Below are 19,042 nucleotides of genomic sequence, written 5' to 3' on the forward strand. Positions count from 1 at the left end.
TTGCACTGCTTTTATAAGCAAGTTCAAGACCTAAGTATGAACAGGCTATTTTTCACAATGATTACTCCAATCAACTTTAGCCCAACTTTTAACAAGATACACACACCAGACCTTTACATGGAAGTCTCAGCTATCAGCAAAGACAGTGTGTGCCTGGGAGTGTCAAAACCTTCCTCTTTTTTCATGGCCAGAAATCTCTTTTGACATGCAACAACCAGTTCACACCATCATAGTGATTGAAATCTATCTCGTCTTGACAGCATTGAATATATCACTTGTATTCCAGGTGTGTTGATTTTGTTTCATGACTGTCCTCAATGTATATGACTGTTGAGTGTCAGTAATCGTACTTATCCGAGTGTGAGTGTCAGTAATCGTACTTATCCAAGTGTGAGTGTCAGTAATCGTACTTATCCAAGTGTGTCAGTAATCGTACTTATCCAAGTGTGAGTGTCAGTAATTGTACTTATCCAAGTGTGAGTGTCAGTAATTGTACTTATCCAAGTGTGAGTGTCAGTAATCGTACTTATCCAAGTGTGAGTGTCAGTAATCATACTTATCCAAGTGTGAGTGTCAGTAATCGTACTTATCCAAGTGTGAGTGTCAGTAATCATACTTATCCAAGTGTGAGTGTCAGTAATCGTACTTATCCAAGTGTGAGTGTCAGTAATTGTACTTATCCAAGTGTGAGTGTCAGTAATCGTACTTATCCGAGTGTCAAGAACATCTAATGGGTCATCAGAATATTTAGTTATTGACCAAGGGATATCTTTCATTTCTTTAAGGAATAGATTTGCATTGAATCTTTTCATTATTTGATTCTCATTTGAAGCCAAATTATTTCCACACCATTTTCATCAAGATCATATAGTCATTTGAATGAAATGCTGTCCCTAATGTAAATGAGAAGTGCACCACCCTTCTGGTTAAGTCTGACTTTTCTTTGAAAACTGTACTCTGGAATTTTAAGTTCATCATCATGAAAAAGTTCATGTAAGAAGGTTTTACACAATTCTAAATTATCGAATGATGAGTTATTACCTGAAAGTTTAATTGTTTTCATCTTGTTTCATAAAAAGATAATGGAGGTTCAAATGGCAGATTTTGAGAGCTTTCTGCTTAGGCCACTGATTTTTTTAGACAGTATTGAGTTTTGATAATCTTGAGATCATTGGCATATAATATTATAGATAATATTTTCACTATCAGTATATAAACCATGATAATCCTCTAAAACTTCCCATCCATTGTGGTAGCTAAAACATCTGTCAAACTTAGTGATCAGAGTTTTGGATCACGGGTGGTACCATCTCAGAAACTGGAAGGACCTTGCCCACTTCACAGCAGGTTTCTTTGATGATGATCAAACCACCTGACCTCAAGATCTGAACTGACAGTATAAATAATCATCCTGCCCTCCTGTGTGAGCAAGGCTGGGCCCCATAAGGAGCACTTGTTGCTCATCAGTCTCCTGGAAATGAAGGATGTTGTGAACATTCTTCAATCATGACAGGAGATGCCATCTGAAAAGGGCATTCTCGTTCTGTTCCACCACTTGACTGTTATCATTTCCATCTGAACAAAGAGATATTAAATCTGCATTCTGTGTTAAATCCTCACTACATTTGCAGCATGGAGGAGCATGCTACCATAGTTACTGATAATTCACAGGACTGGGATGCCAATCCCTCTATCCAAGGGGAGATCACTCTTGTCTGAATTCCATCTTCACAGACAGACAGCCAGTTGATTTTGTAGCACACAATCCAAATGATGTGGCCAATGTCTTTTTAGCTTGAGAGGGATTGATTTGTTAGGTACCGGTAAAATGATGTGGTTCCCAACCTATTTTATTATAATGATTCCATCTTAACTTAAGAACAAATTTAATTGACCCCCACATGCTAATAGTTCTATTAGGCTCCCTTGGAAAAACTCAGTGCCCACATTTTGAGAACCACTGTTCTAATGTATTATGATAGGTAAGTATTATTCCATCAAACATTTTACTCCTAAAATTTGTTTAAAAAAAAGTTCTGACTGGACTATGTAAGCACAATATGCCTGAGAGATATTTAAATAGTTTATATAGCAATTTATTAGTTCTGTAATAAATTTTAATTTAGTTTTGTCATTTCCATCTGATTACACATGATGAATACACAATTCTGTTTTCCCAAGTTTGAAAACAAAAAGTTCATTTTTCAGGAAAAATTAACATTAATTTGAGATATGACGGTAAGTTGAAGCGCACAGCAACATGCTTTAGATTTATGTATGATGCATGGGGTTAACAGTGCTTTCAGTGGAGTGACTATTTTAACAGCTTCCATCAACAAATCTTTATTTCAGAATTTTCCTTTCAGCACATATTAATAACCTGAAATTTTAAGCCAGTGTTTCTAAAAATGCTCATTGCAAAAATATTGATCTGCTGTTCTCTGTAAGTAATCATAAATCAATCACATTTCATTTTGCTATGAAGTTTGGATGAGACTGAGTTGTCTGTGATGTTTGCTGCCTAGTCTCATTGGTGGGTAATCGGCCATGTTGACTGCCTAGTCACATTGGTTCTGTGGTTAATCAGCCAAAATTTCCCTGCAATCACATGTCTAAATGGAAGATTCCACATACAATTAACTGACTTCAAACATTGTACAAATTGGCATCTTTTATTTACTTGGCAAAATATGTGCAATAGAAACTAGAAAATAAAGCTTTGGAATATCAAGCCCATTAATAAAGAATGACATACCTCATGTAGAACAATGACAGAGAAGACGAGGTATTGTGCCAGTCATGTATAGGACACATGTCTGACTTGTACATACCTCATGTAGAACAATGACAGATGAAGAGGTATTGTGCCAGTCATGTATTGGACACATTCCTGACTTGTACATGCCTCATGTAGAACAATGACAGATGAAGAGGTATTGTGCCAATCATGTATAGGACACATACCTGACTTGTACATACCTCTTCAAAGGTGAGCCAGTACTAGAGTGCATACCCTGTTACTTGGAAATGGGGTACTTTTTTCCCATGCTTTTCTTTGTAATGGCCCTTACTTGAAGAAGGGATACTCTTCCCATGTTTTCTATGTAATGAACCTTACTTGGGGATAGGGTACTTTTTCACATGTTTTCCATGTAATGAACCTTACTAGGGGATAGGGTACTTTTTCACGTTTTCCATGTAATGAACCTTAATAGGGGAGGGTACTTTTTCACATGCTTTCCATGTAATAAAGCTTAATAGGGAATAGGATACTTTTTCACATGTTTTCCATGTAATGAACCTTAATAGGGGATAGAGTACTTTTCACATGTTTTCCATGTAATGAACCTTAATAGGGGATAGGGTACTTTTTCACGTTTTCCATGTAATGAACCTTATTTGGGATAAGGTACTTTTTCACATGTTTTCCATGTAATAAACCTTAATAGGGGATAGGGTACTTTTTCACATGTTTCCATGTAATAAACCTTAACCCTTTACCTCATACAAGCGTCTTTGGACGCCTCTACTCCATTCGCATGGAAGCGCCTTTTGATGCCTCTGCAAGATTCGCATGAAAGCGCCTTTTGACGCCTACTGTAAACATCAGCCATTTTGAGCTGATTTTCATAGTGCCACCTTCGGGTAAAACCCCCCTATTAGATACTACATTCATTTCTGTGAATGACAATTACATCAGATCACGTGGTCGCTATTCATGCACTGGTCGATATCTGCTATTTAAAGTAACTGGGTCATAATCTCCACTCTCCAAAATGGCGGCCGCAGATTTTATTCAGTACGTACGAAGTTTTCACGATTAGAATCACAACCACGAAAGATTCAATAAATTAGGTAAAGTCTCTGATATTGATGTAGGCAGCAATTAGTTTTTATAAATTATCAAATTCAGATGACTTAGTGATGTAGACGCACACGAAAACCTTGTAAATTTCGTGTATTGGAAATGGCAGCTACGGCTGTTTACACAGCCTCACTGACATGATGGTGAATGAGTTCTCTCTCGATTTTAAAGCACATAAAAAATTCTTCCGTGAAAAATAATTACACAGCTATAACAATCGGACTTTACTCTTAAATACTTCCACATGTAATATATGTGTATCAAAAATGTAAAATGGTTAAAATTGCTGTTAAACATAACATACACTACATTGCTTAACAGTTCACAGGCAGGATTTCATTCAGTACTTACGAAGTTTCACAATTAGAATCACAACTATGAAAGATTCAATAACTTAGGTAAAGGCTCTGATATTTATGTAGGCAGCAATTAGTTTTTATTGATTATCAAATTCAGATGACTTAGTGATGTAGACGCACACAAAAACCTTGTAAATTTCGAGTATGGGAAATGGCAGCTATGGTTGGTCACGTGGCCTTACTGACATGACGGTGAATGAGTTCTCTCTCGATTTTAAAGCACATAAAAACATCTTCAGTGAAAAATAATTAAACAGCTATAACAATCGGACTTTACTCTTGAATTTTTCCACATATAATAGATGTGTACCAAAAATGTAAAATGGTTAAAAACTACTGTTAAACGTAACTCACTACATTGCTTAACAATTCACAGGCAGGCCTATGCGTATGCTGTCAACTAGGTAACAGGTGTTCTATTTATAGCGTGCTGCACTTTGTCACTGTGCTCTATGAGGTAAAGGGTTAATAGGGGATAGGGTACTTTTTCATATGCTTTCCATGTAATAAACCTTACTAGGGGATATGGTACTTTTTCACATGCTTTCCATGTAATAAACCTTAAATGGGGATAGGGTACTTTTTCACGTTTTCCATGTAATAAACCTTACTAGGGGATAGGGTACTTTTTCATATGCTTTCCATGTAATAAACCTTACTAGGGGATATGGTATTTTTTCACATGCTTTCCATGTAATAAACCTTAATAGGGGATAGGGTACTTTTTCACGTTTTCCATGTAATAAACCTTACTAGGGCATAGGGTACTTTTTCATATGCTTACCGTGTAATAAACCTTACTAAGGGATAGGGTACTTTTTTCATATGCTTACAGTGTAATAAACCTTACTAGGCATAGGGTACTTTTTCACATGTTTTCCATGTAATAAACCTTTCTAGGGGATAGGGTACTTTTTCATATGCTTACCATGTAATAAACCTTACTAGGGCATAGGGTACTTTTTCACATGCTTTCTATGTAATGAACCATACTAGGGGATATACTTTTTACAGTGCTTTTCTCTGTAATGACTCTCACTTAAGGAAATGATAACTGTCCCATGTTTTGGTATGTGATGAACCTTACTTGGAGATAGGGTATTTTTTCCCATGATTTTCTATGTAACAAACCTTACTAGAGGATAGGGTACGTTTTTGCCCATACTCTTCTTTGTAATTTTGGGATGGGGTAAATTTTTCCCATGCTTTTTCTATGCAATATCCTTCTTGAGAATATGGTGCTTTTTTCCCCATGCTTTTTTATGTAATGAACCTTATTCGGGGATAGGGTACTTTTTCCCATGCTCTTCAGTGCAATTTGGGATAGGGTATTTTTTCAAGTGCTTTTGTACTTAATGATGCTTACCTGAGGACAGGGTACATTTTCCCATGCTCGTCCTTGTAATGACCCTCACTTGGGGATAGGGTACATTTTCCCATCATCATCCTTGTAATGACCCTCACTTGGGGATAGGGTACATTTTCCCATGCTCGTCATTGTAATGACCCTCACTTGGGGATAGGGTACATTTTCCCATGCTCATCCTTGTAATGACCCTTACTTAGGGATAGGGTACATTTTCCCATGCTCTTCTATGCAGTGACCATCACTTGGGGATAGGGTACATTTTCCCATGCTCATCCTTGTAATGACCCTCACTTGGGGATAAGGTACATTTTCCCATTATCATCCTTGTAATGACCCTCACTTGGGGAAAGGTACATTTTCCCATGCTCATCCTTGCAATGACCCTCACTTGGGGATAGGGTACATTTTCCCATGTTCATCTATGCAGTGACCGTCACTTGGGGATAGGGTACATTTTCCCATGCTCATCCTTGTAATGACCCTCACTTGGGGATAAGGTACATTTTCCCATCATCATCCTTGTAATGACCCTCACTTGGGGATAAGGTACATTTTCCCATGCTCATCCTTGCAATGACCCTCACTTAGGGATAGGGTACATTTTCCCATGCTCATCTATGCAGTGACCATCACTTGGGGATAGTTATTGAACTAAATGTAGAATGAGGACATGCACACCCAACTAATTAAATTTTTTGGATTGCTCTTACCCTTTAATACTCTAACAGTTATCAAGCAGTCATACTTAGTATTTAATTTCCATCTTGAGACCTATATAAATATATTTACCTTTAGAATTCTGTCTCTTTTGGCTAACTTGGAGGAGAAATTAGAAAATAAAAATGTGCCATTAGTCTTCCATGACACAAGTACATCATCTCTTTACTTTTCATAATATATCATAGCTCATTCTTAAGCCCTACATCCTGATTTACAATCGTTTACTTTGCAAGTAAGTGAGATGCAAGATTTAATTCTTTACTATTGAGCAGTGCTTTTGGGTTCACCACTACAAAGTAAAGGAATGACACTGCTGTCTCCTTGTGTCTACGTATATGAAAGTATCTGCATCTGTCTTCCCAAGTTCTAAGCACTTGAAAGGTGACTGTAATATAAAGCGAAAGATGTTTGTTGATAAAGTCAGGTGTATATTTTGCATCTAGAGAAGAACAGGCTTTATTTTTTCTTCAACAATTACCTCAAAATGCACACAGTTTTCTTTTTACTGCCCTCACTATTGAAATGTTACAGACTTTGAACAAGAGATTAAGGAAGTCGTGAAGACAGTATTTCCATCTTGCCAAACCTAAATATTAATTTTAGCAGAAGTGTCACATTTGAGTACATTTGCTATTTATCTGTAACACATTTAATGGTACATTTCTAGCTACATTATCTATATCTTAAAAGGATTGTATATGTGTTACCATTATGGTTTATTCTATATACATTCTACAAAATTTTAACATCTGTACTTTTTTATATTGCTGTACTTCATGTCTGCATTTTTTGGAAAATAATCTTCCTAAATTCTTATGTAAAGTGAGGTCTAATTTTTTTTTATTTTCACCTTTAGCTGGTACCATATAGCCAATATTGTGCTGATGTGCTATACTGCATGCATCCATGAATCTAGTAGAATCTGTCTATTCATCCATCCACATTATCTATCCATCCATCAGTTTATGTTTATCCTACCATCCAGCTATCTCAGTCTCCCTTACTCATTTCCGATTGAATTGGCATTCCTTGAAACAAAAAAGGATTATAACTGGCCTCTCGGAACACATCATGCATCACATCATTTATTAAAATCTTTTCATTCAGAACTTGAATATTTTCCAAGTATTTAATTTTTGTTAAGAATGTCAGTACTATTAAATCCCCAAAGTCTGTCTTTATGTGCTGCTATTCAGTCCAATGCAAACAAGCCCATAACAATTGCTATTCAGTCTAATGCAAACAAGCCCATAACAAATGCTATTCAGTCTAATGCAGACAAGCCCATTACAATTGCAATTCAGTCTAATGCAAACAAGCCCATAATAATTATTATTCAGTCTAATGCAAACAAGCCCATAACAATTGCTATTCAGTCTAATGCAAACAAGCCCATAACAAATGCTATTCAGTCTAATGCAGACAAGCCCATTACGATTGCTATTCAGTCTAATGCAAACAAGCCCATAACAATTATTATTCAGTCTAATGCAAACAAACCCATAACAATTATTGCTCAGTCTAATGCAAACAAGCCCATAACAATTATTATTCAGTCTAATGCAAACAAGCCCATGACAATTGCTATTCAGTCTAATGCAGACAAGCCCATAACAATTATTTAATCTGATGCAAACAAGCCCATTACAAGTGTTATTCAGTCAAACAAGCCCATAACAATTGATATTCAGTCTAATGCAGACAACCCATAACAATTGCTATTCAGTCTAACACAGACAAGCCCATAGCAGTTGCTATTCAGTCTAATGCAAACAAGCCCAAAACAATTGTTATTCAGTCTAATGCAGACAAATCCATAACAGTTGCTATCCAGTCTAATGCAGACAAGCCCATAGCAGTTGCTATTCAGTCTAATGCAAACAAGCCCATAACAATTGCTATTCAGTCTAATGCAGACAAGCCCATAACAATTGCTATCCAGTCTAATGCAAACAAATTCATAACAATTGCTATTCAGTCTAATGCAAACAACCCCATAACAGGTGCTTCTGCACTAAATGTTTGCCATATAATGAAATTTAACACACACCATTATTGCTATTGCCCATTACACGTTTTTATTAAATGGAGTGGGTGGCTTTAGTTTGAGATATGTCCTGTCCAATCAGTACACTGCTTTGCTCTTTACTTCTTAGATATATTTGCATGTACCGGTACATGGTATTTAAGGTTCTATCTTGCCATTAACTTTTTAGCTAAAACCGCAAAGATATCTCCTCTTCAGCACTAATTTACTGTACTTTATACACCACAGAGACTACCGTCTATACTCACTTATAAGTCAAGTCAGACTGCAAACAACAAAGATCCTGAAATGTCATAGCATAATGGGCCTGCAGATGAGGGTCTGTGTTGTTGGTTCTACTAATTACTCCTATTAAACTGCACAGACCCAGATCTGCTGGCACATTATGTGACAGCAGATCTGGATCTATGCATTTTGCAGTTGGACTCAATCAAGTATATATAGTAGATTTGTTTAAATTTTTAATTCAAACATTAGGCTTTAAGGGCACCACCTCCATTGTTGTACAAGTTGTGAATTTTACATGTTCTCAGCGATACTGCAAACTCACCAACAGAACAGTATAGCTACTGCGCCATAAAGTAGAAGAGTTCTGATGTAAGGTACACTAGTATGCAGCAGTAACTGGACAAATCCCATGGGAATATTTGAGTGTGTCACACTTTGGACAAGGGAATAAGGAAACTTTTGCCAATGTACGGCCATGTGATTGCATGGGAAATTGTTTTAAAATGGAATGAGTTTAATGCCGAAGAGAGCAGTTGTGAATGATGATCTCTTCTGCTCTAAATTTACTTCAACATATACAAAATCACAAGTTCAATTAAATTTTAACACTGAAAGAGAGAAAGAGATTCAAATGTATGGAAGTAATGTTATTGATTTGTTCTCTCCAATACTTCATCACAGCACTGCTGTTACTGCACTGTTGAAAATTACAGGTCTCCACCTGGTTTTATGATATGATTTATTGGCATATACACTTTTTAAGCACAACTAACAAAGTTTATAATGCTACAAACATATCTTGGGTTTTGCATTTATTTATCAAAGCTACTCTCTTTTTTTAGGACACCTGGATATAAGGCCAAGTGAGCTTATGTTACGGTGCCATGCCTAGTGTACATCATCTGGTGTCATCTGTCTTTTATCATCCATCAACAATTGCTATTTCAACTTAAGAAAAATAAATGAACTAGTTTGAGAAAAATTTGATTGAGAACATCCTGGTATAAAGGCATTTCATGTTTTTTTTTTACAAATTATGCCATTCCACAATCAAATATGGTCACTGTTATTAAAAATAGAAAAGTATAAACAGTATTGTGGTTAAAAAAAAACAAACAACAACATTGAAGAAAATTTAAACCAGATTTCACAGAAGGCATGAATGGCCTTTCAGCTTTAGACAAATGATGCCAATCTTCCATCGGGGCCCCGAGTGGCCGAGTGATCTAAAGCACTCTCCGTTACAGATCACTGCCATCTCACCTCTGTCTGCGTGGGTTTGAGCCTAGGATTCGGCTAATGTGGGTATGTGAGAAAGCTTGTCAGTAGCTTCTCATGGGTCGGTGGTTCTTCCCGGGGTTTTCCAGAGTTCTTCCTCCACCATTAATACTGGCTGCCATGCATAGCCTATCATGTGCTGAAAAATGGCGTTAAACCCCACAACAACAACAACAACCAGTCTTCTGTCAGATAATGTCACCATTACTATGATTTCAAATAAGCAAAAGTTAAATATTTTCACCAAATCAGCTAAACAGAGTTGAAACAAATTTGACATCCCGGCATCAAGTCCTTTCAGTATTTTTCAAGTGATGCCTTATGACCATCACATATGGCCGCTGCTGCTAGAAAATAGATAAAACTTCCAGCAAATTTCCAAATACTGCTTGATGGAATTTGACCAGATTTAGCAGAAAGCATGCAGGCATCAAGGCCTTTCAGATTTACACAAATAATGCTGTTCTGCCATCAGATATAACCACCATTTTAAAAAATTGAAAACTTTTGAAATAGCTACTCAAAAATCGATGAGTAGAATTAGACCAAATTTAATACAAACTATTCTGGCATGAAGGCCTGTCAAATTTATACAGAGGATACTATGGGCTGTCAAATATCGCTGCTGTTATTAAAAATTGGAAAACTTTCAGATGATGCCTTCTCAGAAACCACTGAACAGAATTTTAATCAAATTTGAAAAGAAGTATTCTTACAGAAGTCTTTATACAAATAACACTGTTACACCATTAAATATGACTGCCATTACTTAAACTGGAAAACTCTTTTAAGGACAACTTAATTAAAACTCTGAACAAAGGTTGATTGAATTTGAGAGAAACCATTTTAGGACAAACATTACTAATTGTATGGAAAAATGGGAGCCAGTCTGAAAATTGGTGAAGATAAAATAGAATATAATATGGGTTTGGCTGGCCAGGTATGGGTGGTAATGAATTAGATTTTAGTGAAAAGAATCTTTTGAGAGCTTATCCTAGTTGTAACTGAAAAATAGAGACATTGTTTTATTGATGGAATTTCACTCCTTTAACAGTCTTGAGTTTGGAACACTTCTTACTGAAATTTGCACCTGACTGTTTGGTCAGAATTGAAAGCACATGTTTCAAACACAGTTTGGTCAATGGCACGGTTCATATCCTTTTCTCTACACAAGTGTCATCCATTAGTCATCTATACTTATAAATATAAGTTTTGATTATGAGCACTCAGAAATTTAAAGTTATTAAACTTTTAATATCATGGTGTTTGCAATGGTTTACAGTGGGAACTAAATTAATTCTGTGAGTCCTGTAGCCTGAAGCTTTTAAAATTTCTAAAATGTTATGCCACTAAACTGAGTTGGACAAAATGTAACAAAAGGCATCATTACAGAAAAGCCTTTAAAGTTTTTAAAAATAATGCTGATCTTATTTCTTTAAACATCATCTTAAAAACTGTTTCAGCATTGACCAAATTTGACCAAAGACAACCAGGCTTTATGTCCTTTCATGTGTATGCAAATAATGCTGATCCATCATCAGACATGATCACCATTACTAAAACCAGAAATAAAAATTTCAGACAACTTTGTCTTAAAGCCATTGAATCCACTTTGACCACTGTGACAGAAAACATACTGAATAGCAAGGTCTTTTAAGTTTCCGTAAATGAATGCTATCAGATGTAGCCATTGTTATTGAAAAGACAAAAATGTCCTCCAAGCTGCTATAATTTGACAGAAAATGTGTTAAGACCTTAAATTTTGTGTGATTGAAGCAGATCTGCTGTCAGATATGTCTAAAAGTAGAAAATTCTTCAAACAGCTTCAGGTCAAAATGTGCTGAACAGTATTTGAGCAAACTTGACAGAAAGTATCCTTTCAAGTTTATGCAAATGATGCTGATCTGCCATATGTCCACCCATATTACAGATAGAAAAACCTGTAAATAATCTATACTGTGGTTTCATTTATTTTCATAGATATCAGTTTTCTTGGTTACGTTTAAAAAAGGGATGTTTTTGTGGGTGCTGAAATTCATTGATTTGCCTTTCTCATAATTTGTTTCATGGACTAACCTTTACACCCAAAATACAGAATACAAATGAATAAATATATACGAACAGCAAATGGTGATGGCTTCAATGGCTTAAACAATACTAACACCAGCCAGTGTGAACTCAAGTTAAACACCTGTAAAGATCAATCCCTAACTGTTTTTCTTCAGAGTTATCAACATCAAATGGAGTCAACACATCCAAAATAAAATTTGTGAGAGATTGGCCCTAATTATATATGGCTTTGAGAAAGCTGGACTTGAGTAATTCTGGAATTTTGGGATTTTTTATGTGATGTATGTTTGTGTGAACCAGATGATTTGATGGACTCCATGTTTATTCTGTAGCATTGTCCGAAGGTTATTGAAGTGTAACTTTCTTACTGTTCTGTAATTTTAATTAGCACTTGTACTTGAGTCATTAGTTTTAGAATTTAACAGTATTGTTGTGACTTTGATAAAATATTTGTATAAAATTGGATGTGCTTTCAAGAGGATTTAAATTTTAACAGGAAAGTTTGCGACCTAGAATTAGAAGCAGTTGTTTACATTTATTTATGCTTCAAGAGGATTATTCATTCATTAACTTTTGTTAAATCTTAAAGAAAATTACAGAAAAAATAAGTTCTGTTTTATCTTGACTGTATATGCAATATTTTCCAAAGCAATTTCAAAGAAATAAGTATTATATTACCTACATCATCTCATACCACATATTGATTTAAGGGCATACATGTCAAGTCTCCCAGATTGTCTGATAGTCCTTTGAATTTGGCTCCAGTCATTTAATTTACCGATTTGGCAACAGAAGCTCACAAAAATCAAAAATCTGCTGAGCATAGGTTTTTTAAGTTAAAACATCATCTGCCAAGCATAGGTATTTCCAGCTAAAACAATATTCAGTTGGCTGTTTAGGACTGTTTACAACTATCATAATCCATCAGTCAAGTTATTAACCTAACATTCAATCAAATCATGGCATGCAATGTGTGCTGATGCATATATTGTACACAAATACATTGTTTTGCTCATCAGTATTTCAGTATTGATTAACGTGTCATGTGTAGCAGGTTGCTGTCTTCTTGTATGAAACAGTTCTTGAACTGTTTGGGAATATAATAATTTTGGTACCATGTTGAAATATATGCTAACAGATTTGAAAGAAAATACACCCTTGAAGAAAGAAATTGTTTTAGTTTAGAAGTCCCAACAGTGCCTGGGTGGATAAATTTAAATGAGTGAAGCATTGTGAAAATAACATATCAGAAAAAAATGAGTAACTATTATTCCTTGTAATTAATTTACCTAGTTTTGGTACTCTGTGCACTTTCAAGCTTAAATTTATGCAGAAAAATGGCATTAAATCCAGCAAAACTAAACTAAACATTTATTTAAGTGTTTAATTTGCCATTTGCTTGAATTATTGCTTAATGCGCTTTATTCATCTTTGGATATGAAGCAGCTAACTCGGTACAGCATATATCCAGGTATGAAAATAAAAGTCTCAGGCTTGGTTTGAACTTGAGATATTGTTTCAACCAATCACAAATGATGTCACGTTTGAAAGGTCATTTCTGATTGGCTTATATTGGAAATTGGATCACAACTCCAGCTTTGAGTTTTATGCTCTCGAGGCCAGATTTGGCATCACCCAATACATTAACAGGGTCTGTGCTGTTCATTTGACATTGTATGTAAGTAGAACAACAGCATAAACTCTGATCTGTTAGCAGATTATATTATTATTTATCTGGATCTGTGTTCTATGTAGTTTTGTGTTGAGTATGTGTATTAAGATGTTAAAGTGGATTTCATAGACTGCTAAGCTTTTCATGTATTGTGGGTTTGCCTTGGCCTCAAAAATTCAGCAAGAGAACATGAACAAAAATTAACCAAAAATTTTTATTGTCCATGGATAATTGAGGATATTTTAATTTTTATTTGGGGGGGGGGTATCTTATCAGATCTCATATGTGCCCTATTCATGTGAAGATGAAGAAGTCTGTTGATAAAGGGCTTCTATTACCATGGTCAAGGTTAACAGAGCTACTATTGACATATTCTTTTGTGTTATTCCTTGACTTAATTTCGATCACACTTCACAGGTATACTAATTTGGGAAGGGCTACTCCAGTTGATTCTGAGACAAATGTAAGAGGTCAAGGTCACTGGATTTGATAATTTAATTTGTAGAACATCAGCTTGATAACGTTATCAATTTTGCTGAATCAAGTTTGCATCAAACTTTATACATAGTCTACATTTATAATTCAAGGCACCTACCTGTTGATTCTTGGGTTCAGAGAAAGAAAAAAAATGCCAAGGACACTGTAGTAGAACTGTATCCTGCTACAATTTCACACTAGATTGATGGAAAATTTCACAAAAATACAAGCTCTGGTTCAAGATATTGATTTTACAGGCAATGTTGCAGCTTGCTAGAGTTCTTTTTGCATTTTATGAGGTCCTTAAACTCAGTCACTGAAGCAGTTGAGAATGCTATATTGTACCACATTTAAGCATCTTTAGGATGATGAGTGAAGTCATGTCCACTTGGAGATTGAAATGATATTTATGTAAGATTAGATTTAGAGAACATTTTCCCAGAGATATTGCTATTCATTATACATTTGTACATCTAAGATAGATAACTACTCTAGGATATAATAATTTAGGTAAATATGAGTTGCCTCCCTGGCATAAAAATTTTCTGGATACTATAGACATCCCTTCAAGATAAAACATGTGGTGATTTGTCATGGAAATGACTCTAGTTGCTTGTTTTTGCAATGTAAAGTGTGAATTTGGATATTTTCTGATGCAAAATTTGGCCAAGGCAAACTGTTGGATGGACCTAATGTTTTTGAAAAACTTAATATTTTGGCAGTCATTTGTTTTCATCTATTGAGTAGCAAGTATCTTTTGCATTGAAATGGGCATTTATTTATTTGTTGCAAATGATTTCAGCCACCCTACTTCACAAGTATGTAAATGTGGACACAGATGCCAATGGAAGAAGTGATAGGCCAGAATGGGCAACAGCCAGATACCATGCCTACTACAGCCCAAAGTGTGCGTTTGAATTACAGGTGCAGTGGATGGTGTCTACTGGACCTATTCTTGGTGATCTGGTGAGTAAACGGTTATATTTTTGTACATAGAAATGCTGTTTATGTACTTCCATCATAAAGACATGTACATGAACAACCTTCTTAATAAGAAAGGAAACAATTTTTAAATATAATTGGCAAGTACTATTTGTTGAAAATGATATGTATACAGATTAGAGCTCTCCATCACAAAATAATTTGGACAGTAGATGATTTGAAACATTTTAAATTATTTTTGGGAAAACAAGTGAGATTTTGAGACATTACATTACCATAGTAAATTAGGTTGCTACACTATGGAGACCATTACAGAGGTGGTTATCTGGAGTTTTAGCTTACCTGTCTGAAGTAGGAGAGCTTTTGTATTACTCCCACCATTTGTTTTGGCATTGGAATTTGCACAGGTAAAGGCATTTACATATGTAAAGCCTCACTGCATCTTAGTCATTCTCTTTTCTATGTCCTAGGCAGCAGTTGTGAGTGGGTTTTATAACTCCTGGAAAGGAAAGTAATGGGAGTTTTTGCATTTAGTTTATGTATTTTATACACTCTATTGTTATTCCTAAAATCATGAAACTTGGCAAGAGGATGGATCTTGATGAATATCACACCGTCAAGCTCTACTCGTGTTACATTCATCAGACTAGATGTTTATATGCCACAGTACTGAAACTACTCTTCTAAAAGTAGTTAATGACATCTTCTCTGCGTTGGATAGCGGAAAGATTACAGTTCTTACCTTTCTTGATTTGTCTGCAGCATTTGACACAATAGACCATGATATATTACTTCACCATCTCCAGCATGTATTTGGCATTCATGATACAGCCTTACTGTGGTTCAAGTCCTACTTGGTCAACAGGACACAAATTGTATCTGCAAATGGAATACACTCCAGCCCAGTTGATCTATGTTGTGGTGTTCCACAGGGGTCTGTTCTTGGACCTGTTCTCTTCATTCTGTACACTCAGTCGCTCTCAAGTGTCATAGATCATCATCCAGCGTCTCACCAGTTGTATGCTGATGACACCCAAATATACAAATCTAGCCACCCAACTGAAGTTGATGCTACCATCCAAGGTGTAGATAGGTGCATTTCTGATGTGAAATCATGGATGACTTGTAACAAGCTGCATATGAATGATGATAAAACTGAGGCCATTCTGATCACAACACAAAGACTTTCTCATTCACATCCTTTAACTCAAACAATAAATATCAGCAACGCCAACATTAAATTCACACAATCAGTATGAAACCTAGGTGTTACTCTGGACAGTACTCTCACATTGCACCAACATGTCATGAACATATGCAAGGCTGCATATCTTGAGCTGAGACGCATCAGCTCAATTCGCAAATATCTTTCAGTTGATGCCACTTAAACACTTGTGTGTTCATTAGTACTTTCAAGACTGGACTATTGTAACTCAATTCTGTCTGGTTCATCTCAATATCTACTCCTGAAACTTTAAAAAGTTCAGAACACAGCTGCTCGGATCATACTTGAGTACCACGACCAGAGCACACCTTCCCACTGCTCTGTACCCTACACTGGCTATCCATTCGATCCAGAATCAAACACAAAATTTGTTCTCTGTGCTACATTTCACTGTTGGACTCCAGTCCAGCATACCTATCTGACCTCACCTATGTGTACACACCAGCAAGATACTTATGCTCCTCTTCTGACAATTGTATACTCATTATTCCCACTATGAAAACAAGTCATATGGACAGCATTCTTTTGCATACCAGGGCCCAGCAATGTGGAATGAATTGCCCACTGAACTTAGACACAAAGACACAGTGATCACATTCAAGAGTGCTCTCAAAACTCACTTATTTCGACTGCAAGAACAAACTTAAAGACCTAATAATGTTTCCTACTTGAAATATTCTCAGCATGTTTATTTATTTTTAATGTTTTTCTAATTTCATGTTGTTTGTTTTTGTAATAATATTATTATGTTTCTTATCTTATAGATGTTGTCTAATGTTGTAAAGCACTTAGAGCTTCTAAAGATTAGGCGCTATACAAAGTCCTCATTATTATTATTATTATTATTATTATATGCATTTGTATTATTAGTACCATACCCTCACCCCATGAGAAGGTTACAGCAACCTACAATTTTACTTTTTACTGGTGAAGTTTAAGTTTTTGCATTTTAGCTGATGATCAAGCAAGTTTTTTGCAATGTACAAGTATGCGGTTATACTAAGATTAATGAAACTTGGTGAGTGAATGCATCTTCACAATTACTACACCCTCATCACAAAGTAAGTTGGTTGGTGATTCTTACTGGGGTTTTCCCAAGGATCATCCTCCACAGTTATACTGTCTGCCATGTAATGCCTGTCTTGCACTGAGAAATGGTATTAAACCCAAAACAACAATGGCTACAACATTGGTCACAGTGATCCATATTTCATGCTTCACTGACATTGATTAAATATTATGTTTTAAGCTCAAGTTTTGTTCATGGTGGAATCTTCAGACTAGATCATTCAATACATCTCGTTTAGAGTTACACCCAGTGTGTGTGTGTTTGTGTGTATGCACATGTGCATGTGTTTTCATAGGGGAGCTGGATTGTTAGAGCAGCCGACTCCTAATCCATGGGTTACAGGTTTGACTGGTTGGCTGCTTAGCTCCCATTTCTTAGTGACCACTCTGGTGGCCTAAGTGGTTAGAGAATCGGCCTCGGATGTGAGAAGTATGGGTTCGAACCCCAGCTGAGTCATACCAAAGACTTAAAAAATGGCACTGAAAACAGCATCGCTGTGCATGCAGCATTAAGAGGTTAGTGTTAGGACTGATCCACCTGGTGCCAGGATAATGTGACTGGGTGGGACATGATGCTACATGTCTGTGGCATGATGCTTAGTGCTAGTCATTACTATAAACTGCCACGCTGCAGACATCATAGCGATATAATTGAAAAATCGTTAAAGCTGTGTGAAAAAAATCCAAATCACGCACACATACCCATATCCAGAGATGCTATCATTGCACGATCATGTGGTTCGCGCACAATTTTTGCCAATTCGCACACATGGACAGCAGTGATGCGTGAGAATGCCAGCAAATTAATTACCAATTTAGCATATGAAAATGAATTCTGTGCAATATACAACTTTATTCATTTATTCACCCTTAAAGTGCTTGTAGAAATGGTCAAAATATAGTATTGCTTGTCACAACATGTATTTTAAAAAATCCTGTTTACACATCTGGCTGCTTCATCTTGGGGGGCCCTGAGTGGCCAAGTGGTCTAAAGCGCTTTCTGTTACAGATCACTGCCATCTCACCTCTGTCTTTGTGGGTTCGAGTCTCGGATTAGGCTAATGTGGGTATGTGAGAAAGCTTGCCAGTAGCTTCTTGTGGGTCAGTGGTTCTTTCCGGGATTTTCCGGGTTCTTTCTCCACTATTAATACTGGCCACCATGTATAGCCTATCGTGTGCTGAAAAATGGCATTATACCCTACAACAACAACAAAAGCTTCAGCTTGGCATGAATGGTTGTCAGACTTAATTTGATTTTAGCACATTGGGCCCTGTAACAAGCATTGTGTCAAAGTTAGAACCTTGCATCAAGGAAGTTTTACAAATGTGCATTTATAATACATGTTGTCTAGAAGACCAAAAAGGACTGTCCCAGCATTGTTCATCTTTAGGTGATGATTTAGTTTGGCAAATACTGGATAACCATTGCGATGAAAGCAATTTTATTTTAAAGTTAGGATGTATAACAGATTATGGGAGCTGGGAAAGTGTTAATGGACATGCCAGTAAGTGTTTCTGAACCCCAAAAATGGTGTTAAATAGAATCTGTACATGCTTGATAGACAAAAACAGACAGCATGCTGGTTAACCCCTTATTTCAGCAGTATTTCAAAATTAAATGTAGAATAGGGCGACAAACAAACCAAATTAAAATACAGACAATTTAAAAGTAGTGTGCACTTTATTTCTTTTCTCATTACAGTTTAGTCTTGTGGGATCATA

At 36.1% G+C, this 19,042-nt stretch overlaps 1 protein-coding gene across 3 annotated transcripts in view; it reads left to right on the plus strand.

The window, feature by feature from the left end:
- The window catches only part of LOC149785046 (GATOR complex protein Iml1-like), a 219,312-nt gene that overhangs the window by 185,373 nt on the left and 14,897 nt on the right, over positions 1-19,042 (plus strand). For 2 of the 3 annotated variants that reach the window (XM_089978764.1, XM_089978767.1), the window contains 2 exons: positions 2,209-2,238; positions 14,888-15,051. In XM_089978764.1, coding sequence (XP_089834890.1) covers positions 2,209-2,238; positions 14,888-15,051 — 194 coding nt within the window. The remainder of the gene's footprint in view (positions 1-2,208; positions 2,239-14,887; positions 15,052-19,042) is intronic. The other variant, XM_089978765.1, reaches the window with a different exon arrangement.

Source organism: Sinohyriopsis cumingii, chromosome 13, assembly GCF_028554795.1.
Source record: "Sinohyriopsis cumingii isolate HCF-2022 chromosome 13, ASM2855479v2, whole genome shotgun sequence".
Taxonomy (NCBI): Eukaryota; Metazoa; Mollusca; class Bivalvia; order Unionida; family Unionidae; genus Sinohyriopsis; species Sinohyriopsis cumingii.